Here is a 20,203-nt window from a genome sequence, read left to right as displayed (position 1 = left end):
TATGTTGCATCTATGAAAATTGATACGAGTCATTGTGGACATGCCGAATTTCCTTCACCTTCTGAGGAAGTAGAGGCATCGGTGTACTTTCTTGACTGTAGCGTCCTTGCCAATGTGAATCCTGGGGTGTAGAGGACAATTGCAAAGTTTACGAATGACAAAATGTTTGGAGATTTGTGAACTGTGAGGAGGGCAGTGTAGAACTTCAAAAGGAAACTGACATGTCAGTGGAATGGGTGGATAGCTAGCAGATGAAGTTCAATGCAGACAGGTGTGAGGTGATGCATTTTGGTACAAAGAATGCAGAGAGATGTTATAAATATTACTATTCTAAAGAGTGTGCAGTAGCAGAGAGAATGGGATGTTTATATACTTAAGTCATTAAAGGTGGCATAAAGCATAAATAATTCTAACCTTCATAAATAGGAACACAAAGTACAAGATATTATAACGCCGTAATGCTATAATGATGAAAGATAAGACATTAGACAGACCTCAGCAACTGTACACAGTCCTGAACATCACACTAGAGGATGGATGTAAATGCATTGAAGAGAATGCAGAAGAGCTTTATGGAAATAGTCTCAGGGATGAGACACTTCAGATATGAGGAAAGATTGGGGACATTGGGACTGGTTACATTGGAGAGGAGAAGGCTAAAAGGAGACTTAACAAAGTTTAAAAATCATGAGGAGGTCAGAAAATGGCAGAATTTGGTCCAGTGGGGCAGGATGCTTGGGTCTGGCAGGAGAAGGTCAATCAGTACAAGTCTCATTACAGTAGGGGAGAAGGGGCATTGGGGATTTCAGGTTGGTCGGCTCCATTGGGGGTGGGGGGAGGGGAGTAGGAGGGGGTGTCAGGTGTCAGGGTCACGTCCAGTGACGGTGGAAGTCAGCTCACATCAAATCAGGTAAGGTTCAGCTGGTGGGGTGGTGTTTGGGTTGGGTTTGTTGGAGGGGGGAAAGATGAGATTAGGTTTCATCTGGCAGCGGTCGGTGTGAGGTTGGCTCCACTCTGGACGAGGGGTGGGCGAGGAGTCAGGTCCAACAGAATTTTGGTCAGATCCAGCAGTGGGGAAGGCTGAGGGATGGAGAGTTAGGGCCTGGATCTGGTGTGGGGGGGATGGATGAGATGTTGACTCAGGTCAGGTCATGTCTGGCAGGAGTGGCGTCAGGCACTGGCATGAAGTATAGTTCCAGGTGTGAGATAAATGTGGGGTCTGTTGAATAGTTATTCAGGAATTTGACTATTTATTTAAAAATCCAACTTTTCCTGAGTAACCATTTTACATAATTTCGAAGCCCTTCAAATTGTCCAATTTAAATAGAGACTATTGGAGGGTTCCAGGCAGAGGGGAATTGCCTAGCGGAATCTTCAATTTCTTGGACAATTCCTTCAGAGTTTGCTATAATGGGGATTCTGCAGGGTCCCCATGCACAATTCCTATCTACTCTGGAATAATGACTTTCAGGCCAACAGAAAATCCATATCAACATGTTAGAAACGCTCAGCAAATGGAGAGAGGAACAGAGTCACTGTTTCAGGGTGATATTTTGATTTCTGGTTAAAAAACATCGATCTAGAACACTAATTCCTTCTCCTTGTTACAAGGCGTTTTTGAAATTTTTATAACACAGAAGCATCAGAAGGTCAGGAGCACAAAGACTGACTTGGCTACCAACATTTCAGATGCAATATCCAAAACTGACCACAAGGTGGTAGATGACACCTAAAAGTCTTCAATAGGACAAGTACATGAGCAGGAGCTGGAGCAATGTTCCTTCTAAACTGCATTCAGTATCCGAAAGTCCCTGAACAGGTTGCACACAAATTGGATCTTTAAGTTACATTGCATGCACAACTAAATAGCTAAAACAGATTGAGAGGCAGATTTTGGAAAGGTGCAGAAACAATAGGGTTGTTGTCATAGTTGACTTCAACTTCCCTAATATAGACCGGAACCTCCTTAGTGCAAATAGTTTGGATGGAGCAGTTTTTCTCATGTGTGTCCAGGAAGGATTTCTGACTCATTAGACAAACCAACTAGAGGGGAGGCCATGTTGGATTTGGTGTTTGGCACCGAACCAGGCCAGGTGTCAGACCTCTCGGTGGGAGAGCATTTTGGTGACAATGATCACAACTCCCTAAACTTTACTATAGTCATGGAGAGGGATAGGAGCAGACTGTATGGGAAAGTATTTAATTGAGGGATGGGGAGTTACAATGCTATTAGGCAAGAACTGCAGAGCATAAATTGGGAAAAGATGCTCTCAGGGAAATGCATGACAGAAATGTGGAGGTTGTTTAGGGAGCACTTGCTACGGGTACTGGATAGGTTTGTCCTACTGAGGCAAAGAAGGGATGGGAAGGTGAAGAAACCTTGAATGACAAGACATGTGGAACATCTAGTCAAGAGGAAGAAGGAAGCTTACTTAAGGTTGAGGAAGCAAGGACATGGCTCTAGAGGTCAACAAGGTAGCCAGGAAGGAACTGAAGAATGGACTTAGGAGAGCGAGAAATGGGTATGAAAAAGCCTTGGTGGGTAGGATTAAGGAAAATCCCAAGGCGTTCTGTACTTATGTGAGGAACAAGAGGATGGCCAGAGTGAGGGTAGGGCTGATTAGGGATAGTGGAGGGAACTTATACGCGGAGTCGGAGGAGGTATGGGAGGTCCTGAATGAATACTTTGCTTCAGTATTCACTAGTGAGAGGGATCTTGACATTTGTGAGGACAGCATGAAACAGGATGATATGTTAGGAAGGAGAATGTGCTAGTAATTTTGAAAACATGAGGATAGATAAGTCCCCTGGGCCAGACGGGATATGCCCAAGGTTAGTACGGGAAGCGAGGGAAGAGATTGCTGTGCCTTTGGTGATGATCTTTGTGTCCTTACTGTCCACTGGAATAGTACCAGATGATTGGAGCATGGCAAACATTATTCCCTTGTTCAAGAAAGGGAATAGGGATAATCCTGGAAATTACAGACTGGTCAGTCTTACTTCTGTGGTGGGAAAATTATTGGAGAGGATTCTGAGAGATAGTATTTATGAGTATTTGGAAAAGCACGGTTTGATTAGAAATAGTCAGCATGGCTTTGAGAGGGGCTGGTCATGCCTCACAAGCCTTATTGAATTCTTTGAAGATGTGACAAAACACAATGATGAAGGTTGAGCAGTGGACGTGGTGTACATGTATTTTAGAAAGGCATTTGATAAGGTTCCCCATGGTAGGCTCATTCAGAAAGTAAGGAGGCATGGGATTCAGGGAAATTTGGCTGTCTGGATACAAAACTGGCTGTCCAATAGAAGACAGAGGGTGGTAGCAGACGGAAAGTATTCAGCCTGGAGCTTGGTGACCAGTGGTGTTTGGCAGGGATCCGTTCTGGGACCCCTGGTCTTTGTGATCTTTATAAATGTCTTGGATGAGGAAGTGGAAGGGTGGCTTAGTAATTTTGCTGATGACACGAAGGTTGGTGGAGCTGTGGATAGTGCGGACGGCTGTTGTAGGTCGCTACGGGACATTGACAGGATGCAGAGCTGGGCAAAGAAGTGGCAGATGGAAAAGTGTGAAGTGATTCATTTTGGAAGGTTGAATTTGAATGCAGAATACAGGAATAATGGCAGGATTCTTGGCAGTGTGGAGGAACAGAGGGATCTTGGGGTCCAGTTCTATCGTCCATAGATCCCTCAAAATTGCTACCCAAGTTGGTAGGGTTGTTAAGAAGGCATCTGGTGTGTTGGCTTTCATTGGCAGGGGAATTGAGTTTAAGAGCTGCGAAGTTATGCTGCAGCTCTATAAAACTCTGGTTAGACCACACTTGGAATATTGTATTCAGTTCTGGTCGCCTCATTATAGGAAGGATGTGGAAGCTTTAGAGAGGGTGCAGAGGAGACTTACCAGGATGCTGCCTGGACTGGAGGGCAGGTCTTATGAGGAAAGGTTGAGGGAGCTCGGGCTTTTCTCATTACAGCGAAGAAGGATGAGAGGTGACTTGATAGAGGTGTACAAGACAATGACAGGCATAGATAGAGTGGATACCCAGAGACCTTTTCACAGGGCAGAAATGAGTATTACAAGGGGGCATAATTTTAAGGTGATTGGAGGAAGGTATAGGGGAGATGTCAGTGGTAGGTTCTTTACACAGAGTGATGGGTACGTGGAATGCACTGCCAATGGTGGTAGTAGAGTCAGATACATTTGGGACATTTAAGCGACTCTTGGATAGGCACATTGATGATAGTAAAATGTAGGGTATGCAGGGTAGTTTGACCTTTGGGTAGGATAATAGGTTGGCACAACATCGTGGGCTAAAGGGCCTGTACTGTGCTGTACTGTTCTATGTTCTTCAAAATAAAAAAATTTAAATAAGTGACACGCTTAAATAAACTGAGCAATCCAAAACAAAAAATGTAGCAGTAATGGTGAAGAGGTATAGGCATTCCTAAAGTTTGTTCTGTCATTCAATGAAACTGTGGAGGACCTATGACCTTGCTACACACCCACCTTTCCCCATCACCCTTAAGACCTTTGGTTAACATAAATGTATCAATCTCAGGTCTAAACTAAGAATTGATCCAGCACCCATTGCTACTTGTGAAATAATATTTCACCCTTTGGGTGCAATTTGATCATTATGTGGCGGGAAATACGACAGTCCACTCCACTAAAGTGTGGCGGGAAATATGACAGTCCACTCCACTAAAGTGTGCAGGAGTGTATACATCATACAAGATCATAGAATCCCTACAGTGTGGAAACAGGCCATCTGGCCCAACAAGTCCACACCGCCCTTCCGAAGAACATCCCACCCAGACCCATTCCCCTACCCCTGCATTTCCCTTGTCTAACCCACCTAACCTAAACACCCCTGGGCACTATGAGCAATTTAGCGTAGCCAATCCACCTACCCTGCACATCTTTGGACTGTGGGAGGAAACCGGAGCCCCCGGAGGAAACCCGTGCAGACACAGACAGTTGCCTGAGGGTGGAATTGAACCCGGGTCCCTGGCGCTCTGAGGCAGCAGTGTTAACACAGAGCCACCGTGCCACGATAATACCACTAGACCACTGCCTCCCAATCAGTCTGCAGTAAATAGGTAAACCTCACGTGATCAAGTTAGAGTGGAAAGGGGCCACCATGGGATGTTGCTGTCCATTAGACTCAGTTTTGAACCATTTAGCTCCAATTTATCCCTGAGTTCTTGTAATTTAGTGGACATTCAGGATTAAATTTGAATTGTATGGCTTTCCTGAGCTTTCCAAAGGCTGCTCAGTCATGTAATCTATCAATATCTTATTTTAGTTTTATACTTTCATTCATACTGCAATGCTAGCTCTCATGGAGTCTTCTACAAACTTTTGCCTATGGTTCTTTCTGTATTCCATCATCACCTAAATTGTTAGTAAATAATTAATGCTCCATGGTCTCACCAAATGGTGGAAGTACAGACTCAATGGGCTAAATGGCTACTGCTATGCTATGATAATACATGGAAGGCCCAAAGAACCCTGTGGGATAGCACTCGTCATGTTGTGCCAGTTAGGAAATGCAGTTTTAAAACTGTCATATGACCCCAAGTTGTCAATTCACCAGACTGTCGTAGAGGGTGCAGGAATTAAAAAATATCACCTCGTGAACAATTCAGGAGCAAAATCATGAATACATTAAAAATTTAAAACTTTTGTTGAGCACTAAATTATTAGTAATAAAAATATTAGAGATGAAGAAAAATTTTATTAGGCAGGGTGATTAAAGGCAGGAGGTCATGCAAATAAATCGTAAAAATCTTCCGCAGCGTGATCATGTAACATTGTTGTTAAGGCTACTTATTTGCAATTATTATTGAAAAATGGACCAAATCACAGAATATGATCCTGAAAACACCATCAAAATTTCAATAAATCCTTTCATCTTTTAGAATATAACCAGAATATAATCTACAGTTACCAAGCATGAGAGATTCTAATAATAAACTGACAATTTGTTGCAAGTGATACTGAAAACACAAAAATTCTGAAATCTTACGAGAAATTCAGTTGCCCATAATGTGCCTGAAAACCAGAAGCTAGCAGGATGAAACCTGAACACAGAAAAGGGGAAGGGACTTAATAGATGAAAAGCTACTTAAGTAAGGCAATTGATTTGTTAATACTTAGATATACCATGCATGTAATTTACACTAAAGTGGGAATTTATTGCTATTATTATTTCATATATCTGCTTATTATTACATTACTGGTATTGGTTTTAGCAGCCACTTTACAATAACTCAGCAACAACTTTGCAATCAGTTTCTCACTTTCACATATTGTCTAAGTCCATATTAAACTTGAAAAGGGTGATGAATACCCATTAAATGTACACTTTAGTATAAATATTTAAAGCAAGATTCTTAGACTTTTAAGCTTAAGGTCAACTGTTACTACATTTCTATTCTAACTGTTTTAACTTGCCTCAAAGTACAGGCAGAAAACTAAACTTCTTCTGTAAACCACTGAAAAATGGAAGATGTGGCATGTCAATTCCCCAAATTGCTCATATGACGATCTCCATCTTGGCTAGTGTCTAGCAGTACTGGAGGCCATCCTTTAATTATTTAAGTGAGAGAAGGAACACTGCCTGAAATTAATCTTCCAGGAGAAACCTGTAGTTTAGGATATTAACTTTTCTCTTGAGATAGGAAGTGATGTATGGTTAATAGTTGCACCAAAGCAAAGAAGAAAAATGAACTCTTCAGTGGAAGGTAAAGTGGCAAAATCTTGTGTTAATTAAAAAATTGAAATAAAATGTTTCTTGAAAAAAAAACCTGAACTTATTCCATTTTGCAAATAACTTTTGAAACTTAAAATTAAGATGAATGTTAAGAGATGAATAAGCTAAACTCTTGTAGAATTGATACATACCTGGTGGAGGAAGTTCAAGCTTCAATTTCCTGAGCTCCACCATGGATTTTTCCAGTTGTTCAATAACAACATCATCATCATATTGAAAGTTTTTTGACATAATTTCCTGAAGGAATTCTCGGAGATCTTCTAATGACATTTTCATCAGGTGCTCTGGGTAAAAAAAATTGCTTCTTCAATTCTAACTGAACAAATATGGAACTTCACTGGCTGAAAAAAGAAACATACTGGAGTAGCTTTTTAATTTTCACTAATCAGGATAGAACTGAATTTAAATACAAAATCTGAAAAGGAACAACAATTTATATTTATGAGAAGACAATGCTTTAGTGTGATTTGGACAAATTTAATGAGTAGCCAAATGCATGGCAGAAGAAGGATGATGTGGATAAATGTGAAATTACACAGATGCAATGGGGATGTGGCCGGTAGTTAATGAGAAGAGTTTCGGATGGTAGCACTAGGCTTCACAGTAGAAATCGCTATGAAACTTAACAAATTGACACAGCCAAAATATGGTAAGATGCAGTCTATTCTTAATGCTTTCAAAGGTCAGGACCTTGCATATGGTCATGTGTCTTCCATCAGGCTGAAATGAAGCACACAGCAAGGGTGACTGTTGATCTGATTGGTACTCAGATGCTGTAATTTTTAGTAAAATAGGAATTTTTAAATAGGTTCTGTCTAATTGTGAACTCACATCTAATGTTGAACTCTATATTCCGAGATTTGCAAGCATAGGCTGATTGAATTGTCAACCCTTTGCCTGGTGCAAAAAGCTGAGGAGCCGTTCTGTTTGATACGATCTATCAATTGTTGGAACATAGAGCCAACATAGCTGGCATCACATCAACAATAAAATTCATATACTACATAACTCATTTGTGAACTAGAAAGAATGTTTTTGGCTTGACCACCTTCAGTAATCAATAAATATGGAACAACAGGAGATGGGTGAGATACTAAATGAATATTTCACGTCAATATTTATTGTGAAGGAGGACATGGAAGCTAGGGAACTTGGCGGAATAAACAGTGATGTCTTGGAAAGTATCCATATTACAGAACAGGAAGTGCACAAAGGTAGATAAATCCCCAGGGCCTGATGAGGTGTATCCCAGAACTTTGTGGGAAACTAGGGAAGTGATTGGCTGGGACCCTTGCTGAGATATTTGTATCATCGACAGTTACAGGTGAGGTGGCGGAAGACTGGGGGGTGGCTAATTGGTGTCATTATTTAAGAAAGGTGAGAAAGAAAAGCCAAGGAACTATAGACCGGTGAAATTGATGTCAGTGGTGGGTGAGTTTTCAGAGGGGATTCTGAGGAACAGGATTTACATGCATTTGGAAAGCCAAGGCATGTGAAATTGTGTCTCACTAACTTGATTATGTCTTTTGAAGAGGTGACAAAGAAGATTGATGAGGGCAGAGCAGTAGAAGTTGTCTATATGGACTTAGCAAAGTGTTCAACAAGGTTCCACATGGTGGAGCGGTTAGTAAGGTTAGATCAGATGGAATCCAGGTGTAGCTAGCCAACAGGACACAAAATTGGCTTGAAGGTAGGAACAAAAGTTGGTGGCAGAGGGTTGTTTTTGGATTGGAGGCCTGCGACTAGTGGTGTGCCGCAAGGATTGGAGCTAGGTTCACTGCTTTTTGTCATTTATATAAATGATTTGGATGTGAATATAGGAGGTATGGTTAGTAGATCTGTAGATGACACCAAAATTGGTGGTGTAGGGAACAGTGGAGAAAGTTCCTTGATCTTGATCCAGGACCTTGATCAGATGGGCCAATGGGTCAAGGAGGGACAGATGGAGTCTAATTTAGATAAATGAGGTGTTGCATTTTAGTAAGGCAAATCAGGGCAGAAATTATACATGTAATGGTAGGGCCCTGGGGAGTGTTGCTGAACAAAAAGACCTAGGGATGCAGGTGCATAGTTCCTTGGAAGTGCAGTCACAGGTAGACAGGATGGTGAAGGAGATGTTTGGCACAATTGCCTTCATCGGTCAGTGCTCTGAGTATAGCAGTTGCGATGTCATGTTGCAGCAGTACAAAACACTGGTAACGTTACTTCTGGCATACTGTGTTCAATTCTGGTCTCCCAGCTACAGGAAAGATGTTATTAAACTTTAAAGGGTTCAGAAAAGATTTACAAGGCAGTTGCTGAGATTGGACAGTTTCAGCTATAGGGAGAGGTTGAATAGGCAGGAGCTTTCTCCTTGGCGTGTTGGAGGTTGACAGGTGACCTTTTGGAGGTTTATAAAATCATGAGGGGCATGGATGGAGTGAATAGCCAAGGTCTTTTTCCTAGGGTGGGAGAGTCCAAAACTAGAGGGCATAGGTGTAAGGTGAGAGAGGAAAGATTTAAAAAGAATCTGAAGGGCAACTTTTTCACACAGAGGGTGCTGCATATATGGAACAAGCTGCCACAGGAAGTGGTGGAGGCAGGTACAATTACAACATTTAAAACGCATCTGGATGGGTATATGAATAGGAAGGGATATGGGCCAAATGGGACTAGATCAGTTTAGGATATCTGGTCGGCACGGACTAGTTAGACCAAAAGGTCTGTTATCGTGCTGTATAACTCTTACGACTCGAGTGGGGAATACCACTTGTCCTGATATTGTTTGATAGCAGTGTGAAATGCTGAATTTCACCTATTGCTCAAATTTGTGAGGCACCTTTCTCTTCCAAGGTTATTGGAGGAGATTGGAGATGTTTCAGGACCAAAACATGACGGCCTTAAGCCCATTCCTTTTTGTGCTAGTGCTAATTCAGTAGCCAATTTAATTTACATTGCAAGCCTGGCTGATAAAATGTAGCTCACTTAGGCTCGCTAGAAACTGAACATATCCACACACTGGGCTCTGACCTTTGCAAAAAGAAAGAACATGTCAACACATTGCAGTTTTATCAATTAAACAAAAGCTTGAGTAACCACTATTGTCTGATTTGAATTTAAAAAGCTTGGGGATTAACTGTTCCAGTGAGCATTCTCCATGGCAACACGTTAGCCAGAGTCTACTTGCCCATCCATCAACTTCCTCATCTCCTGCAGTATAAATTGTTGTTCCCTTTCAAATTTGGCACTCTTGCTACCACATGTCTCTTTTTCCCAGCAATACTCAACAAATATGATTATATATAACATATAGTGAAAAGAAAATGCTTAAATTTATTTAGCATTATCAACAGAAATTTATGACACCAAGTACAGAATCTACTGTTCTAATAAAAGCAATTCTGTGCCCTTTATTATGCTAAGGCCAATTCCTAGAATTGCTTAATTAGTATGCACAGTTTTGTTGCCTCTGCCCCACAAGTACTGCCATTTCTGCGTATATACTTTCAAATCATGCACGGCAGAAATATAATGGGGGGCAGGTTCAGGATTACACAAGCCAAAGTTAGGATAAAGAGTCAGGAAATAATTCTTTATGGAAAGATTAATGGTGATATGGAAGGAGTTATACTGAAACAGCTGAGTCATATAATTGGGAAATGGTATGGCAGGTATTCCAGAAGGCCAAAATCAAATGCACGGTAGTAGTTATTGCCTGTTGGAATCCATCTTCAGATCTAATGCAGAAGACCTAAGTAAATAATATTATCATTTAACTGAACTTAAACTTATTTTCAGAAGGGTGGTGGCGAGTGAGATCCCCCATTACTTGTGCAGATTTTCTCATGCGATTTTACACCAGTAGCAACTGAACGAATGTCCTATCATAGTTCTAAATGTTTATTTATGCCTTCAGTTCAACTGCTTTCTTCAGTTGACACCTTGCATTATTTTTATACAACTACACATTGTCAAACTACTTTGTTGCACAGAAGGAGTCTGTTTTCGCCATAATGCCAATTCAATCCAAAATTAATTCTATTGCTTCATGCCTTACTCACAAATCTGTATGTAGCCTATTTTGACTACTTATCTGATTTTTTCCTTAATAGATCCAATACAATCTCCCTCTCTCTCTAATTATTCTGCAGCTAAATATTTCATATTGCAACAACCCCAATGTAATTTTTTAAAACAACCATTTTCCTCACTTTTTTAAATTCTTGAATGCTTGCGAATGATTCATTAAATAGAGGCAATAGTCATTCTTTATTTACCCTATCAAAATCCTTCACAATAAAACAAAACTGTGTATGATTACAAATAATGTTTGGAATTTTGAACCAGCTAGGAGAGTTGTGTGTGCTTCCAAACAATACTTGCTCTGTTGACCTAGATGAGAGTCTTTTAGAAGCAAGAAAACCTTGTTGTTGCTATGGAGATAATTGCTACATGGGGAGCTATGCTTTAAATGAAAATTGGTTGGTTTTGGATTTTAAAACATAAGTACGTGAGAAGAAAGTTGACTTGGAGGCTGCAGGCATTTGTTCTTCTCTGGTTAACGAAAGAACTCAATACTTTATGTTGAGAGAGAGATAGAGAAATATCAGAGTTCTGGAGAATTGGGAAGGGTAATGTAGCTCTGTAAAACAAGAAGTCTAGCTATGAAATAGATGCCAAGGGTGTGTCTACATATATCTGTGGTCTATGCCTGTCAGTGACACTTTTACTTGGATGGTGAAATTACAATTATAAACCTGAGCTGTGACCTGTGCAGCCAAATCCAGAATAAAGAGCAACTGCCTTCCAGAGTCCATGTTTAAAAGCTTATCAGAGTGAATGCAACAGTCAGAAGATTAAACTGGGTTAAATTTGTTGGATTGAGTTAAAATATAGAAGCTTACATTGTGTATAATAATGCCTGTACTTGTTCAGGATACCTATTTCATCATTATTGCCTGTGATTGTTGTATAGCAAAGATTCTTTTGGCGTTTTAAATTAATCTAGTAAACCTGGAATTGTTCTTCAAGAAGATTTTCAACTCCTTCAAGAGGGGAGGGGAAATTAAGAGAGGATAAAAAGTCAGTTTTTTGCACAGTTTAAATAAATCATAAAATCAGCTTGTAAATCCAGTTTTTTGAAAATAGCTTTTCTGTTTTCATTTTGATAAAGTCTGTATTTGACAAAATCTTTTAATCAGTTTTGTTTTAGATACTGGTTTAACAATGCCACATTTTAGCTATAAATTTCAAGCTAACATGAAAAGGGAAATGCAATTAATTGCCTTCTCAGTATTTGGGAGTCAGATTAAATTAGTCTGTACTGCATTATTATTACAGCTTGAAACTCCTGATTCTATTGCTTTTTAACAGAGATTTCCTGCTATTCAAACGGCACAGCTAAACTGTCAGATTTCGTTTCCTGCAGACAGAAAGATTTTCACCATTCAGGTCAACAGAGTTGTTGTGCTTAGCTTTGTCTAGACATGCACAAATCAACAAAGTAAATCACACACTGCCAAAATTGTTAGAATCTAAAAAGGAAAATCTGAATGCTGAGTTAACCCACACTAATTTTCTGTTCACCAAGATGAATTTGTGAGCATTTGTAACTTCTGGTACCAGGTTTGGCTATAGATGAAAATGAGGTGGGATGGCGAGAATTCTGATGGCATTAGCTGGTATCATCCTGCCCTTGGACAATTTTTTCTACAGGCTAGATCAGTGGCAGAGAATTACTTGCTTGCAAGAAGTTTAAGGTATATCAATGTCCGCATATATCTCTCCAGAAAAATTCACTGGGAACCATGTCTTCTGCCTCGGAGATCCTCTTAACAATTAATCAAGGGTTCAATATGCCAGGAAGATTTTGATGATTATGACACTGAGGCCACCTTCTTGTCACTCAATAACTAACCAATTTGTCTAAAATCACTGCTGCTTCCCAAACAATGTGGGGTAATGACTTCCATTTTTGTCGCAACTGACAATCAAAACTTCATTTATACTGAAGATGTCTCAAGGCATTTGCAGTAGTCCATGAAGAGATGGAAGACTATTATCAGATCAGTCATGATCTCATTGAATGGCAGAGCAGGACTGATGGGCTGAATGGCCTACTGCTGTTCCTACACTTTATGGTCTTAACAGGAAGCATGCAGTAGGAATAAATGGATCTTTTTCAGGCGGTCATGAGTGGTATGTGACAGGGGTTAGTGCTGGGGTCTCATTGTTTACAATTTACATAAATGATCTGGATGAATGGTAGCTACACTTGCTGTTGACATAAAGATAGCTAGGAAAGTGCACTGTGAAGAGGACATAAGGAGTCTACCACCAAGGGATACACATAGGTCAAATGAGTGGGGAAGGATCTGGCATTTGCAAATGGCAAAGTGCCCATTTTGGCAGAAAGAATAAAAAACACGCATAATATCTAAGTAGTGAGAGGTTGCAGAGCTTTGAGATACAGAGACATCTGGGAGTCCTCATGCACATATTGTAGAAATTTAATATGTAGTTGAAGCAAGTAATCAGGAAAGATGACAGCATTGTATATTTTAGAGTGAGGGGAATTCAACACAAAAGTAGGGAGGTTGTGCTTCAATTATACAAGCAGTGGTAACACCACATCTGGAGTTCAGCACAGGTCACTGGACTGATGGAAGAACGTTCAATCATTGAAAGCAGTTCGGAGAAGATTTACTAGACTAATACCTGGAATGAGCAAATTGCCTAATGAGGAAAGGCTAGACCTGGAACCTGTGGAGTTTAGAAGAGCCAGAGGTAACTTAATTGAAACACAAGATCCTGAGGGGACTTGACCAGGTGGATTGCCCATTTAAGACAGATGAGGAAATACTTTTTCTCTCAGAGGATCAAATGTCTTTGGATGCAGATACTTTAAATATATTTAAGGCAAAGGTAGACAGATTCTTGATTACCAAGGGAATGAAGAGTGGAGTTTAAAACCCAATCAGCCACGATATTATTGAATGGTAGCACAGGCTCAAAGGACCAAGTGGCCGACTCTTATTCCTTGTTAACTAGTTTTGCTGCTTACGGTAAGAATAGGTGGCAAATAAATGAGTTATGTTTGAGCTCATTACAGAAGCCTATTCTGGATAGTAATACAAAAGAGAAAAAAACATTAGTGATTAAATAAAACATTTACACCTTTGTGATTCATAGACTAGTAGGGCTCGATTACTACCATATTTCTGTAATGTTGTTATCTCATCAAAGAATGCCTGAAGAACAGAAGCAAGCATTATGTGCTCCCTCACCAAACACATCCTGGTAAGCATACAGCTGCAGTAGAGAGACAATGGTCAGGTTGAAAATAATAGGGGTAAGATATGAGAAGGTCTGGTGAAAGCACGCAATTAGGAACTTTTCATGACCAGGAATGAGAGGTTATGTCTAAAGTGAGGCACAGCCTCAGTGAGTATATATTTTTTGGGATTTTGGAGTACTGTGGGAAGAGAACTGGTAAATGTTTCATTTCTTTTTCTTTTTTCAGAAAAAAGTTTAAAATTCAGTAAAAAGGTTAACAAAATAGACAACTCATCTGGACAAGGGACAGTTATCTGTCAACCACCTGAATAGGACCTCAAAAGGTGTTGGTTATTATTGAAGCTCAAAACCAGCATGAATCATCTCAGATTAGCTCAATTCAATTTAAAAGGTCTGTGGAAAGTGCACAATCAGTAAGCTTTTCATCACCAGAAACGAGTGGTAATGTCTACAGCGAGGCACAGCCCGAGTAAGTATATATTTCTTGGATTTTGGAACAGCATGGGAATTCTGTGCAAAGGGGGAAGAGGTGCTTTTTGCCTTTTTGCCTCATATAAGGTCTTTTAACAGAATAAATTGAAGCCCAGGATTCAGGGCCCAGCACAAAATAAAGAGTGACATTACAGGAAAACTGTAAGGGTACAGGTTGGTAATAGCTGCTAATTTGACTATCTAATATAAGGTGCTTTCTGATTAAAGGCGAATAGCAATATGTTGTAGATCAAAAACTAAAAGGTTAGCAGAGAATTAAATAAAATTAAGAACTAAGTAAATAAAACAGAGATGCAAGACCAGGAGTTGTTATACCTGCATGACGTGGGAATTGGTGGGCTCCACTGTGATTCATTGTGACCACATCTCTAGCAAGTGTTGGCTTCTCAGGTACTCCTGCTCAGAGTTAATGATCTGGCTTCGAACACTGTGATATGTCAGGGAGGGGGAAGAGTTACCTGGAAGCTGTATTTCAGGAGGTAGTCACACCCCTTAGACTAGCTACCTCAAAATCGGTCAGTGGTCAGGGACAGGAGGGTGCGACTACAAGTGAGACAGTAGAGAGATCCAGAAGGTTATGTTGAAGGAGCCTCAGCCCTTGAGCTTGTCTAACAGGTTTGAGATTCTTACTCCCTGGGTTGGGGTATAGGGACAATAAACAAACTGACTGTAGCACTTTGGTACAGGGAAGCAATTCAAGGGGCTGGGGGAGAGAAAAGAGAAATGTAGTTGTAATCGCTGATAGTATAGTCAGGGTAACAGACACTTCTCTCTGTGGCCAGGATCAAGAGAGTTGCTTGCCTGGTGCTCAAGTTCATGTTATCTCCTCTGGGCTGCAGAGGAACTTGGAGTGGGAGGCAAAAGAGAAACAGGGAAAGAGCTTCCGCTGAGGGAATGTGAGCAGCTAGGTTTTGAGGGGGTTGGTGGATGGAGGTTGGAAAGGCTAAAGATACAGAATATCCAAAGGAACATGGAATGGAAAAGCATAAAGACTTGTGGGACCACTCAACAAATGGAACTCAGCATTGTCCCATTGTCTTTCCATGACTTTATGCTCACAACACACAAGAGGACAAGGAGTTTTTGGTACTGCCAAATCTGACCATTCTAATAAAGGTGGAGAAAGACATCCTGGCTCTGGACACTCAAAGAGGGAGAAGGTGTCATATGGAATACTTGCCTTTATTAGTCAAGTATATAATACAAGAACTGGGAGGTTATGATGTAGCTGTCTAGGACATGGGTTGGGTCACAGCTTTATTATCATGTTCAGTTCTGGGTCCCACGGTATAAGAAGGACATGATTGCCTGGAGATGGTAGAGAGGTGTTTCACCAGGATGTCGCCTTGTCTGGAGCATTTCAGTTATGAAGAGAGGCTACGTAGGTTAGGGCTGTTTTCCTTGGAGCAGCAGCCTGATTGAGATCAACAAAATTATGAGGGGCATAGATAGGGTCAATAGGACTAAACATTTCCCCCTAGTACAGGGGTCAATTACTAGAGCATATAGATTTAAAGATAGGGGGCAGGAGGCTTCAAAGGTACTTAAGGAAAATTTTTTTCACTCAGAGGGTGGTGGGTATCTGGAACTGTCTGAAACGACAGTAGGAATGGGAACTATTATAACATTTAAAAGGTATTTGGATGAATATCTGAAATGCACAGCACACAAGGCTATTGACAAAGAGGTGGAAAATGGGATTACAGCAGATAGGTGCATGATGACTGGCATGGACTCAATGGGCTACTTTTTGTGCTGTAATACTTCATGACTTGAAGATTAGAGAGATCCAGACAGTGTGGCCACCAGCCTGGAGGGATTGTCGCTGACATCTGAAGAAGAGATGGGAATCTCAGAGGATGCATTATCCAAATGTACTCCATACTTTCCACCATCTCAGATACTTATACCTTGATAGGTATAGGCATGCCGGCTGAACTGACGCACAAACTACTTTGAGCACTACTCAAGTTTGGGCCTAGTGACAGAGGTTGTAATAGTCCAGGACTTTGTTCTCAGAGTTGTGTGGGAGACCAGGAGGATGCTGAGACCCATGCAAAGAATGGGCTATTCTTGTCATGCATAAGGCAGCAGGTGCTTGATGTCCAATATTCAGTGGAAGGTGTGTAAAGAATAAGCTCCTCCTTAGGTGCAACTGATTGTACCCCTCTGTACTTCTCTGGACCTTCAGTGTCACTATGTTGCTCAAGTAGATGGCCCGGGCAGCTGTCCTCCTCTCCTCTATCCCTCTTCTATCATCCTCACTTGAAGAGCACCCACCTGTGTGGACTACCTATTGCCTGTGACACTCTCGTCAGCCTACCCCATAACAGTGCCTCCATGACTAGAGCCCATCTTCCAAATTGCTCCCTTCAAGATGAACACTTCAATGGCTTCCCTTAAGAATTGTGCACAAAGTGAATTTAGACTGGTTTCCTCTTATTTCACGTAGTTTCAACTGCAGCCTCCAATGTTGCCTTCTTCACCTCTGCCCACACGTTCCACCCTTTGTGCTGCTGAGTTGATCCCTGAATCCCCACTGTGAAGCCTGTGCAACCAGTAAAAAAAGTCATGAGTAACAGGGTTGTTATTTGTCTCAAAATACTCCTTAATTGATCTTATTGGAAGGCATGCTCACCTTCTGTATTATTCCAACTGGGTAATAACATTGGGATCCAGACATGATATGAAGATGCCCAATTTTATGCCGCAGTGACAGGGGCAGTTGTCTGACTTCCAATCATAAAATTCTGTCCCTAGAATTCTACAATGTTGCCCAGTTGGCTGTAGAAATGTCTTTAATTTTCTAAAACATTGCATACTATATGTGGTAACCACCTGCTGGACTGCTTCTATAGCTGCTATTCACCCATAACATTCTAGCACCACAAACAAAAAAAAATTAATTTTTGAGCTTTTAGATTTACATCCTCATTGTGACTTCAATGTACAGCCATCTCAAACAAGTTTTCCTATGCTATGAACATATATTATACAATTACAAACAAATGTAAATTTGTAATTTAGCACTTAGCTTCACAATTAAATATGCACTTATCTGGTCAAACCTCAGAATGTTAACTGCTGTGCTTAAACAGGATATGGTTACAATCAGTAAACACATAGGCTTAATACAGGATATGTGATAAAAATGATACACACAGTTTCTCACAGTTCAAATAAAACCAGTGCAAAATGAAATTTATAATACTCTATGTCAGATGAAATTTAGCTTTCGTGTGTTTGGGGTAGCTCTGGCACCTCACGGTGCCAGGGACCCTGGCTCGATTCTACCCTCGGCTGACTATCAGTGTGGAGTTTGCACATTCTCTCCATGTCTGCATGGGTTTCCTCCCACAGTGCAAAGATGTGCAAGCTAGGTGATTAGCAGGGTTGCAGGGATGGGTGTGCGTCTGAGTGAGATGCTCTTCAGAGGGTTGGTGTGGACTCAATAAGCAAAACGGTCTGATTCCATACTGTAGGGATTCTATGATTCTATTATGCATCTTCTGCTTTTGCCACAGGAATTCTGATATAATTTAGTAAGACCACAACATATAAAAAATTTTCATGCTGAGCTATACTTTAAAGATAGAGGAAGTTGAACATCTTCAATCTCACATATCAGTTCAACATAAAGTTATTCATCCATATTTGTTCCAGTCCCTCTGCCTGAAGGGACACAAGACCAGTTTGTCCTTTAAATTCCAATCAGAGAGGAACCGGTGAACATTACTCTAGGTTGTTGACTAATATCAGGTGCAACAATTATTCACTTTGGGACTCTGTGAATTCCATTTCAGACATGTGTGGCTGACTAGTAGATACCACACATCATCTGTGAAGCCTTAGGATGAGTTGATGGCGTAGCCATTCAAGACTTTTGGCATAGCCTTCCATTCTGATGGGTAATAAGTCTAGCTGCAGAAGCTGGTATAGGTCAGTGTTCGACTATCGCAGCATCCTTAGTCAGCTTTGACATTGTTTGTAAATTTCAGAGGCAGTCAAGTTGCCTGCAATATATTCAGTTATGTGCTATTGTTCGGCATTGCACTGCCCATGGTGACTAACATCTTGAGGTGCCTGACCCTCTGCTACCACACCTGATTATCCTTCTGGCCATTAGAATCATAGAATCCCAGAATCCCTACAGTTTGGACGCAGGCTAGTTGGTCCATCAAGTCCACACTGACCCTCCGAACAGCATCCCACCCAGACCCATTCACCTACCCTATTAGCGTGGCCCAACGTTTCCCATGGCTAATCCATCTAGTCTGCACATATTTGGATTGTAGGAGGAAAGCAGAGCACCCAGAGGATACCCACGCAAACACAGGAAGAATGTGCTAACTCCACACAGTCTGACAAGGCTGGAATCGAATTGAGCTGCACCATACTCTCCTAGTTCCAATTCTCTGCCATGGCATCAAAAAGCACTGGGTACACAGGCCCATCCTGTCTTCCTCCATCCTGTGAAATACAAACAGAGGCCAGCAGAGGTCTGGTCAGTGCAGTCAATTTTACTCTCCTTTGTGATTTGGGGACTGTGGACTAATGGGGAGCCCAATGCTGCTCAATGCCGACACATCCTGGTCTCCATCCTCTCCTCTGTGGTCAACTCCCTCCTCAAACTGGTTTCTGTCCATTTTTCACAGTTACAGTATTTATATCTTTGGATGCTCCCACTCAGACTGGAGCTGCAAGCCATCACCCTGCACCCTCCCTCAGTCATCTTTGACCTTCACCCATCATCATTGCCTTGCCTTTTGTGGCCATTGAGCACCCACAATCATCCTCGATCAACTATTCTTTTAAGTTAGAGCTGCTCCCCATCACATCAAGCTAGCCTCCAGCACCTTAGACCTATACACTGGAACCTTTGACTTGCCAATTGTCATCCTTGAGCCTCTCTCAATCACCCCTGAACTGCCCTTGGTTATCTTCAACTCCCCTAAATGCACCGCTGATCTGTATTAAAGAACCTTTGATCTCCCTTCTATCATGCTTGATTTATCTTCCAGAGGGATTAATCTTCACTATGTTGTTCAGCTCATTCCCTCTGCCTCCCATATCCTGTTTTAGCACCATTATTATTTTACCTTCCTTCCCGACATGCCTGGAGAGCCAACACCCAAGCTCAATACAATAATTCAGCCTCCTCTCCCCTGGTCAAGAAAAGATTCCCATAAAAGAAAAGCAGCTCCTCCTCACTCAAAATCCACCAGAAAACTACCTTGCCTCTTCTAAGCTACCAGCTTTAACAAGTGGTGAATCAGAAGGAATGTTTTTTTGTTTGTTCCTGTCTTAACCATAAAGTACAATTTAATCTGACAACCCTGTATTTTAATGAATATGCATGAATGCACTGAAAATAAGTTCCTGCCACATACTGTTGGGAAACATCATCTGGCTTTAATCCACCGTTAACTTACTTCCCAACTTTCATTCCCCAATATTTTGCCTTCCAAACCATTAAGTACCATCACTGGCCATTCCCAAGTAAGGACTATTAAATTCTGCCATTAACTGTGCTTCCCTCTTCATAGAGATAGTGCGAACTGCAGATGCTGGAGAATCTGAGATAACAAGGTGTGGAGCTGGATGAACACAGCAGGCCAAGCAGCATCAGAGGAGCAGGAAGGCTGACGTTTCGGGCCTAGACC

At 41.2% G+C, this 20,203-nt stretch overlaps 1 protein-coding gene across 1 annotated transcript in view; it reads right to left on the bottom strand.

Moving 5' to 3' along the window:
- LOC109914917 (ecotropic viral integration site 5 ortholog-like) overlaps positions 1 to 20,203 on the bottom strand; it is a 136,176-nt gene that overhangs the window by 28,777 nt on the left and 87,196 nt on the right. The window contains exon 13 of the mRNA XM_020514527.2: positions 6,905 to 7,057. Within this exon, the coding sequence (XP_020370116.2) occupies positions 6,905 to 7,057 (153 nt within the window). The remainder of the gene's footprint in view (positions 1 to 6,904; positions 7,058 to 20,203) is intronic.

Source organism: Rhincodon typus, chromosome 17 (genome assembly GCF_021869965.1).
Source record: "Rhincodon typus isolate 14 chromosome 17, sRhiTyp1.1, whole genome shotgun sequence".
In the NCBI taxonomy this organism is placed as follows: Eukaryota; Metazoa; Chordata; class Chondrichthyes; order Orectolobiformes; family Rhincodontidae; genus Rhincodon; species Rhincodon typus.
The sequence above is the reverse complement of the archived record's forward strand: the minus strand, read 5'-3'. Positions and strand labels throughout refer to the sequence as shown.